We start from the raw sequence: 10,083 nt of genomic DNA, 5'->3' as shown, positions 1-10,083 counted from the left end.
TGACGCTTAATGCCATTGCCGAAGATTAATGGCAATTGCGCTTTTATAGTGCATTCGATCGATCGAGCCATAATGCTACTTTCGTTAGCCGGTTAGCTAGCTATGTTGTTAGCACAGCACTGGATCGTCCATCTTAGATCGTCGTCGCTATAATAATCCATTCTATCCGTTTCTTTCAATCGCCTGTATCTCCTATTCCTTGTCCCAGATGGCATTTTGGTCAAAACAGCGTTTTTTTGACGGCACAGAGCCGGCGATGTGGAGCTCTCCAGTGCACCGACATAGATCGATCATGTAAACAAGGCTTGTCTCGGCTCCGTCGAGCGTCCTAGGATAAGCTACTTCCGGTAGACTTGAACTGTGGCTTTTCAAAATAAGAGCTCAAATTAAAAAAATGCTGGCGTGAATTAGATCCTAATTTTTCAATAAATGCTAGCGGAGTAAGAGTTAAGTGTGGAGGGGTGGGGCCTTAAGGATTACTTGAAATATCATCGCTAGTATCACAGTTACTTTTAAGGAAATGGAAAACAAAGCTTCAATATTCATTAAACTCACAAACCCACTTTCAACATCAAATGTTTTAGCAAATATCGAATATTTATATTTTCTCTAATTTTCCACCACACTCTTGTATGAAGAGGCTGGGCATTCATTTTAAAAAGAAAAACAACATAAAAATGAAATATGGACTCACAAGGATTCTGCCCGAAAACAATGATATTCCAGTAGTCCAGAGCTAAAAATAATATGATTATCTTGAGAACCAACTGTGTTGCAATATTATGGAGTGAAAGGATCAAGCATGTGTAATATAGAACAAATGGATTTTATTCCACAATATAAACTGCCACGTCTTTTAACGAGCCCCCACACGCCCCCATCCACCCCCTCCCCCCCAAAAAAGATACGTAAAAGACACACATAATCCCATGCTGGAGCAGTCAATGTATGCGGCTTCAATCCTTCGTTCTGCTACATTGTTAAGCCCCGTCCGCACTCCCGTCGCACCACGGCATCGCATGAGCAAAAACAGCCCATCCACAAGCTCAACGTGGGTCGCGTCTTGTCCGTGCCGCGTTTTGAGCTCGTAGATCGGCGTTGTTTGCCCGCGCGATGCCACCGTGCGTTAGAGCATAAATTAGGCGTGACATCTCATCTATTCAGCATTCTGTACATAAAAAAAAACAAAAAACAAAACAAACGGAAACATCGCTAAAGCACCAACACATCAGCGGAGAACCAAGCCATTTGTTTTTTTTTAAGGTAAATTCAGACAAACATTATTGCTCAGATAAATAAAGCTAAAACCTACAAAAAACAAAACGGAAACAAAACAACTCGGGAATAATTATATTAAAATGCAATGTGCTAAACACCGGGTTTAAAGAACAACAAACAAAAACCTTTTTCTAACAAAACCTTGAACAGAATTATGTTTTTCTTTTTACTCCCTAAGGGATTTGGGTGGGGGGAGGGGGGGTTGTCTCTGGTTTTTCATGCAAGGAGGGTTTCCAAAGAAGATAATTATCGTTTTATAAAAAGCTTCATTAACTAACACTCCATCGTGCGATGAAGCATAGAGGTCTCTTACACACCGGGGCGGTTTATTATAAATGCGATTAAAAATTGCCCTAAAATATATATATTTTTAAAACTGTCATTTATGTCACGTGTACATCCTACATAGAACACAAATATTATGCGACGATAAAACGTTATTTGAATTCGGAACAAAGGTAGATTTTTGGAGTTTCTCTGACTCTGAGAGTGTACAAATGTAACCAAATGGATCCGTACAGGTCTGTAACTCTGAGAGTGTACAAATGTAACCAAATGGACTCGTTCGTATATGTGCACTCTCACAGTTACGGAGGCCATTCAAATTAAAATGTCTGAGAACCACTGAATATGAATAGCTTTGAATATGAAATATCTGCTGGCGAGTATATGATATATATTTTTTACATTTTTCATGTGGTTTATTTCTTATATGCCCTCCGGTATGTAAAGACCCTTAAATTAGGCTTAACCCTTAAATCCTCAAAGGGGGTCTGGAGTTTGTCGAAGACCCCCTTTTCCTTCACACCAATATAATGGATTTGCCATGCAAGCACTGTCCAACCTTTCCATTTAGAACAACCATATACATTTGTATAGGAAGAAAGAAATATATATATGTAAACAATACAAAACAAATCAAATAAATTGAACCATATATTTCTGGACAACAGGTCAATAAAGAGAGGAGAAATAGCACCGTCGTTACAAAAAAGTGGGGTTTAGACATCGAGGGGAGACAGTCAGAGACATTTGGACAGCAAGGGGAGACAGTCAGAGAAACTTCTAACGGCTTCCTTCCACAAACGATCACTTCCTGGTGGTTCTCCTCGCTTCGTCGGCGGTGTCGTTTTCTCGTCACGTACCGCAAGTACAGCTCACTTTCCCCCTCCTCGTGTCTATCGTTTTATCAAACAGCTAGCTCGCTTTTGTGTTTGTGTCGTTTTGTGTTATGGTATACGTCTGTCTCACTTGGAGGTGCTGCGTCTGTGGTTCACAGATGTAGCCCCTCTCTCTCTCTTGGTGGGGGTGTGTATGTGGCTCATGGTACCGCCCACACAGCTCTAGCCCCTCCCTTTCACTTGGTTGGGGTGCGTCTGTGACTGTAGCGGCTCCCTCTCACTTGGTGGGGGTGTGTCTGTGGCTCATGGTACAGCCCACACAGACGTAGTCCTGGCTCCGTGCCAGCTCTGGAGTCATGCCCACACACGCCTGGTGGAACCACTGGTTGCAGCTGCCGTCACACTGGACCCAGTCCACCTGGAGAGGAGAGGCAGGGTTGGGCAATATTAGTTTTTTCTTTTCTTTTTTTTTTAAGATTGTTTGCTTTTGCTTTTTGGCTTCATTGATAATTGACAGTGAAGATGGACAGAAAAGAGGGAGGGAGAGACGTGGAGACATGCAGCAAAGGTCGTTGTGAACGGGACTCAGACACGTGACACGCTGTCAGGCCAGAGCCTATTTGGCATGTGCCTGGACCGCTAGGCCAGTGGGCGCCCCCGGGCAATATTACTTATAGGTTATTTGTGTTACTTATTACTTCTTTAAAAAGTAATATTATTAAGGGACCAAGAAGTCACGAAGTGACTTTGGTCACTTATTGTTTTTGTGTTTTTTTTTCTTCTCCTTCTCCTTCTTCTCCAAAAATAGCTGTTCTGACTGAACCATGCAGTCGGTTTTCACAAAACTTGTCAACATGGTAGAGGGCCATGCCAAACGGTGACTATACAAAGCCCATGACGATTGGCCAAATGGTGGCGCTATAGCACTCAATTGAAAATGCAAACTTTGAACGTGCATATCTCATGAACCGTTTGACCGTTGGCAATGACACTTTGATACACTTGTCTCCTCATGCCGAACAACTTTCGTGTTCTGACATTTGACCTCTGACCTTTAGATCACCCGCCATTTTGAATTATATGAAAAACAGTTAAAATGCATCTCCTCCCAGGATCTTTGATAAAAATGCACAAAAACCTCTACACGTGAACTTTGGACCTATACGGACAATAAATCGTAGGACATTTTTTCTAAGTGAAAAAATGAAGTTTTTATGAGCCAATGAAAATTGCTGGGTTGTGAAAATTCTTCTTCTGCACCTAATACCTATATGAATACTGGATGATGTTACTGTTTAGAATGAGTCAACTGACTGTGTCTGCATAGCTCAGTCGGTAGAGCTCTCGCCGTTGGACTACAAGGTTGTGTGTTGCAAGTTTTGTGATGACTCAACTATAGAAATATTGAAGTAGATTACATTTGACCTCACTTTTTGACCCCAGTGTAATAAGTCTCATTTTGTATTTAGTGTAATAGTGTAATAGTGTAATAGTAGTGTAATAGTGTAATAAGTGTAATAGTGTAATAGTGTGTAATAGTGTAATAAGTGTAATAGTGTAATAGTGAAATAGTGTATTAAGTCTAATTTTGTAATAGTGTAATAAGTGTATTTAGTGTAATAGTGTAATAGTAGTGTAATAGTGTAATAAGTGTAATAGTGTAATAGTAGTTTAATAGTGAAATAGTGTAATAAGTCTAATTTTGTAATAGTGTAATAAGTGTAATAGTGTAATAAGTGCAATAGTGTAATAAGTGCAATAGTGTAATACTGTACCATACTGTGCTGTACTGTACTGTACCATATGGTACTGTACCGTACCGTACTGTACTATACCGTACTGTACTGTACCGGGACATGTTATGAGCATGTAGATCTGCTAATTTCTAAAGTTTGAGTACTTATGCTGAACTAACACTGAATGATTTTCCTGTTAACAATGGAGTAACTGATTGTCTCCGTGTAGCTCAGTCAGTAGAGCTCTTGCCCTTGGACCGCAAGGTTGTTGTTTCAAACCCGGGTACAGACAACTCAGCTCGTCAGTCTTATTTGTGCATATTGTTCTTATTGCGCATTGTTCTTCTTCTATCTTGGTCCCGCTTTATCGCTGCTTGCAGCTATATTATTACTTATTACTTTGTTTCAAGTGCAAATATGACATATTTATTTTACTATATTACTTACATTTTTATAGTTTTAATAATTCCATATTAGAACAATACTAAATACCCTTACAGGATTAGTCAAAAATCAACCAAACAGCAGAACTAAACACATCACATTTTTCTTGCCCCCGAACCAATTCCGACTCCATACTACAGCATGGACTGACACACATCGCCGGCTCATAACCTAAGAGAAGGTGCTTTTATCTCTGTCATAAAGAAAAAATTATCATTAATAAAGAATACGACCGTACACTGCCCAACTGCACGGTGCAGGATCAAATTTAGTGAAGGAGAGGCAACGTTTCGCTCACTGATGACCTTCTTCAGGCATAATTACAGAGTTACTAATTATACAAACATTTGGGCCATGAACAAATCACTAGGCAAAGTCTGATTACCAAGACGTGACAGCTTGTGATGATGATCAGTATGGTGAAATACAATACAAAAATAAAAAATACAAGCACCTCAACAAATTAAATCTAAAAGTGATAATACAAAATGTAATGTAAAGCTCTAGTCACTTCCTGGCTTGCCAACATAATTGAAATACGAGTACCCCCAGACTAAAGTAGAGTCAAATAGGACCGTGGCCAGACTGACAAAAAGACAAACGTAGCAAACGTCAGGATATTCCAGGCTAACTGGGGCTGTGGGTAAAACAAATAAACTCTGACCTCATCTCCCTCCGGCAACAGGCAGCTCTGCGCGGGACAGACGGCGATCTCGCCGTCGGACGACTCGCCGTCGGACTGGGAGAAGTCGGAGCGCGGGGACGAGGAGGTGGAGGTGGCGCGGCGCTCGCTGCCGCCGTTCTTCTTCTTCCTGTTCATCTTCTGCCTCTTGTGACGCAGCAGCTTCCTGTCCTCCTGGCTCCGGTGTTCTCCTCCCCCTCCCCCTCCCCCTACCCCCTCCTCCAGGACGTCCCGCTCCAGCGAGCGCTTGGGCTTCTTCTCCGAGGAGCCGCTGCCCGCCGCATCGTTGCCGCCACCCTGGAAACCAAAAAAACAAAAGAGAAGAGACGTTCTCATCGGTTTTGACGTGCCAGAGATAATTTCATTTCACAAAGAATCAGAACCAGAGGGCCTGTTTAGACTGGCAGCCCGAATCCGATTTCATATCCATATTGCACTCAAGATTGGTTTTATTCAGTCTGAACATAGATCAGAGTTGAGAAACAAATGTAATTCATGTCCATCTGTGGGGACTCATATAAGGGGGAAGGGCTGTCAGTTAATGAGTTAAAAACCAGGTGTTTGAACCTCTGTCCGCGGGTGGCTCTTTCCCTGAGAGTGGTTGGTGCACAGCGTTGCAGTGTGGCTGTCGTCCTGCGGGGGCGCTGTGCTCTGAGTTGTGTTCAGCAGACTATGGTACAGCCTGCTGACCTCTGGTAACCCCAGCGGGAGCAGCAGACCTTCTACCATCAGTACCTCCAGGACTGCATCCAACCCTGAAACACACACACACACACACACACACACACACACACACACACACACACACACACACACACACACACACACACACACACACACACACACACACACACACACACACACACACACACACACACACACACACACACACACACACACACACACACACACACACACACACACACACACACACACACACACACACACACACACACACGATGATTCTTCAAAAAGGCTTGCACTTTCCCCTCTAGGGAAAAAAGGTTTTTTTTAAACCTTTTATATTATATATTTATTATTCTAAATTAAATAAATTAGGCATAATCAAATAAATTGGTATGAGATGTGACAATGTCAGTAATCAGTCATGTATGCAGACGTATGGATGTATGGAGTGTGCTGTGTGTGAGTGTTGTAAACGGTGTGCAACTGCTTGAAATATATAAATATAAAATATAAATATATATATATATAATAATAAATAAAAATCGAAAGCTTTTTATTTTATTTTATATAACATAAAAAATATATAACATACCCCTGGAGCCCACTCTGAGAGCCGATATATAAAGCCAGATATATAGAGCCGGTATATATAAATATAAGTGAAGAATGTAGTAGTGACTGACCCTGCAGAGGGATACATCTGTGTTCTGTGTAGAAGACAGCATGCTGCGTCCTGTTCCACTCTGGAGTCAGGTATGGAGCCTGCATGGAGAGAGAGAGAGAGAGAGAGAGAGAGGGAGAGACACACACACACACACACACACACACACACACACACACACACACACACACACACACACACACACACACACACACACACACACACACACACACACACACACACACACACACACACACACTTATTACCATCGTTGACGGCAGATTGCTGTACGTTGCATATGCCATTACGTATATCGGTGCAGAGCCGCACCTGTGCGTTGTCGTCCTCCGCCGTGATGTGCCCGGCGTGGTGCGACGACGCCCAGCGCGTCAGAGTGGGCGGAGTCCCCGGCCTGTCCGCCTCCTCCGACCCGGAGGAGGAGAGCTGCTGCTGCGCCCGGCGTTGCCAGCGCAGGGCCCTCTCCACGGCGTGGTGCAGGGCGTCGCCCTCGGGGAGCCGCGCCTGCAGGTGCTGCTGCAGCGCTGCCAGCTGGGCGCGGGCCTCGCTCAGCGGGGGCTTCTTCTCACACCGCCGGCACAGCGGGCAGATCCATGGCTCCGCCTCCGGGGCCGTGATGGCGGCGGACGGGTCCCTGACGCACACACTGTGGAAGGCGTCCCTGCGCGCACACACACAGTGTTTGATTGGTTACAAGAAGAAAAAGAAAAGCGCTTTTACTTAGAGAAGCACCTCATCCATTTTTGTTGAGTGGTGTAAACCACTCCTACGACTGGCTTTGTTAGTTTACGTGTCTGTCTGTCTGTCTGTCTGTCTGTCTGTCTGTCTGTTCATACCAAAAATGAGCATGGTTGCTATGGTCACCCAGTTCACACGGGTGTGATTTCATTACGTCAGACCACAGCTGATCAGTCTATATAAGACCTTACACCACTCAGTTCACACGGGTGTGATTTCTTTTTATTTTTCTGACTTTATTGATAGGTTGAAAGTAATCTGACAGGAAATGGGGAGAAAGATGGGGGGAAGACACGCGGGAAAGGCCATCGGGATCGGGAGTCGAACCCACGGCACGCCGTCAGGTTGGCTCAGCAGCCTAGGTGTCCAGATGGTTGAGCTAACTGTCCGGGCCCACCTCATCCATTTTCAACTTATGTTCATGTATTACACAGCTTGATTCTGATTGGTCAGTGTGTTAATTAAGCAATTAAGCAATAAAGCGACGTGCCAATAATCTAGGTTAGTGGTTTTCAACCAGTTGTCCGGGGACTACCAGTGGTCCTTGAGGGGGTTCCAGGTGGTCTCCAGTTAAATGATAGAGTTGGCAACCAAATGGACCCTTATTAGATCTTTATCTCTTGAGAGCTTAAAGTGAAACCATTGGTTTCATTTTACACTCTCCAGAGTAAAATTATTGTTAAACATCTGCATTACTTAATTTAGTCTACACAATTAGAGAATGTAGAAGAATTGTTATATTGATCAACGATTGCCTGTTATCTCTCCTATGGTACCATCAGCAATTACGACAACAAAATATTCTACATTTTGGGTCTGAGAGGCTGAATCTATCAAATGGTGGTCCGTGGCTCAAATGCCAAATATGTAATGGGCCTTGATATGAAAAGGGTTGAAAACCACTGATCTAGGTAAAGCACACCCTTGAGTGTATTGCTGAAAAACTAAAACTAAAACTAAAACACACGGGTCCCGACCCAGTGTTTGGGAACCAGTGGTTACTAGGGCCTACCTGCACAGCTCGCACTGAAGCATGGCACCCATGGGCGCCTTGTGACACACGCACACCTTCAGGGCGCTGCAGTCGGCGGCGGGGAGGAGCTTGGACTCGTTGGACGCCCGGAGAGCGAGGAGCGCCTCCATCTCGCAGAGCCGCACCTCCTCCAGCGTCGCCATCTGGTTACACATGAATAACGATGTTAAATGTGAATGCAAATAACGATGTTAAATGTGTGTGTGTGTGTGTGTGTGTGTGTGTGTGTGTGTGTGTGTGTGTGTGTGTGTGTGCGTGCGTGGGTGCACGTACAGCAGAGGTAGTGTCTTTGCAGTGCGTGAGGGTCTTCTCCACGTCTCTGAGCGTGCTCAGACTGCACCCTTTCTTCTTCCCGCTCGGAGGCCAGTCTTTAGCCTTCTTGTTCTTCCTCTTGGGAGAGGCCACGCCTCCCGTGACCTCACACCTGGGACACAGCACCTGGAGAGGACCCAAAAAACACTACGTCACCTCCTGTGCCAGCGAGTAACGCACTGGGTGTGTTTACCTCCAGTATAAGATGAAGGGAGAGTGTGTTTAGCTCCAGTAAGGTGAAGGGAGAGTGTGTTTACCTCCAGTAAGGTGAAGGCAGAGTCCTTCCCGAGGAACATGGCTGTGGTGGCCTCCCTCCACTCCTGCAGCTCAGTGACCAGAGCCTCCAGCCGGTCCAGGGGCTCCAGATGGACCTGGATGGCCTGGCCTCGTAGCACCATGTCGGACAGCACATCCAGCACGGGAACGCACGCCCCCGCCTGGAGGAACACAGCATTACATGTTAGTACTGTCTATATTACTCAACTCATTAAGACGTCATGGTTTATTTCTACTCCACGACGGTGTTGATGGTACGCACTAGTACGAGTATAAAATAGGCCTAATGTGGCACTGGCGGCGACAGCTACGCAGCTGGCAATTAACCCACTCAGATCTGAGGCCGATTCTAAATGCTGTCACGATTATATATTTAAGCTGACGATTATTTGTCAAACAAATAATTGCGATTAACGATTTAATTGTGTTTTTTTGCACTGAACATTGGAGCGTTACAATTTGTATTCCTGTTTTCCTTTTAGGTTTCGTAATCACAAATTGCAGATATGACAAAACAAAACTTATATATATATATACAAAGAAATCTAATTTCATCTTTTTTTATATTTCTTTCTTATGTTTCTTTATGTTTGAAAATGTATGGACATTTTTCAACATGGAAATGATTGACGATTATGCAAAAATAATTTCGATTAGGCGATTATGTAATAATTGCGACAGGCCTAATTCTAAAAACAAAATAAACATAAATAATAATTATATTATATTACGTCTCTGTCGGGTGGACACTAGCCTGGCTAATAAGCCAGACCGAATCAGCCGTTGGCAAAAACAAAATTGCCTGCCAGCGGATTCTGGCTTATTAGCCAGGCTAGGTGGACACATCATATGTCCAAAAGTGTTACTTTTCAGGATTTAAATTCAAAAGTAGCAGATCGACTACAAGCTCGATGCATCGCTTGTGGATCTGCTACTTTTGATTATTTTTTGTGACGCTGTAGTGTGATCAAGCAGGGCGTTAATTTATGAAAACAGTTACAATATCGTTATCCTCATAGCATAGTTGCCTATGTCATATTTTGAAGGTTTTCTGGAAAAGAAAAAAGGTACTCTAAAGTAACAATGTAATTCAGGGG

At 43.7% G+C, this 10,083-nt stretch overlaps 1 protein-coding gene across 3 annotated transcripts in view; it reads right to left on the bottom strand.

Annotated features, from left to right (window-relative positions):
• Positions 1–2,201: 2,201 nt before the first annotated feature.
• The window catches only part of kdm5bb (lysine demethylase 5Bb), a 29,751-nt gene continuing 21,869 nt past the window's right edge, over positions 2,202–10,083 (bottom strand). For all 3 annotated transcript variants that reach the window (XM_079493083.1, XM_079493084.1, XM_079493085.1), the window contains 8 exons: positions 8,968–9,147; positions 8,672–8,836; positions 8,378–8,541; positions 6,940–7,288; positions 6,632–6,710; positions 5,829–6,016; positions 5,244–5,558; positions 2,202–2,817 (listed from right to left, as the gene is read on the bottom strand). In XM_079493083.1, coding sequence (XP_079349209.1) covers positions 2,677–2,817; positions 5,244–5,558; positions 5,829–6,016; positions 6,632–6,710; positions 6,940–7,288; positions 8,378–8,541; positions 8,672–8,836; positions 8,968–9,147 — 1,581 coding nt within the window. In that variant the 3' untranslated portion in view covers positions 2,202–2,676. The remainder of the gene's footprint in view (positions 2,818–5,243; positions 5,559–5,828; positions 6,017–6,631; positions 6,711–6,939; positions 7,289–8,377; positions 8,542–8,671; positions 8,837–8,967; positions 9,148–10,083) is intronic.

The sequence above is a fragment of the Electrona antarctica genome (genome assembly GCF_951216825.1).
Source record: "Electrona antarctica genome assembly, chromosome: 2".
Classification (NCBI taxonomy): Eukaryota; Metazoa; Chordata; class Actinopteri; order Myctophiformes; family Myctophidae; genus Electrona; species Electrona antarctica.
Note: the sequence above shows the minus strand (reverse complement) of the source record. Positions and strands in the feature narration are given on the sequence as shown.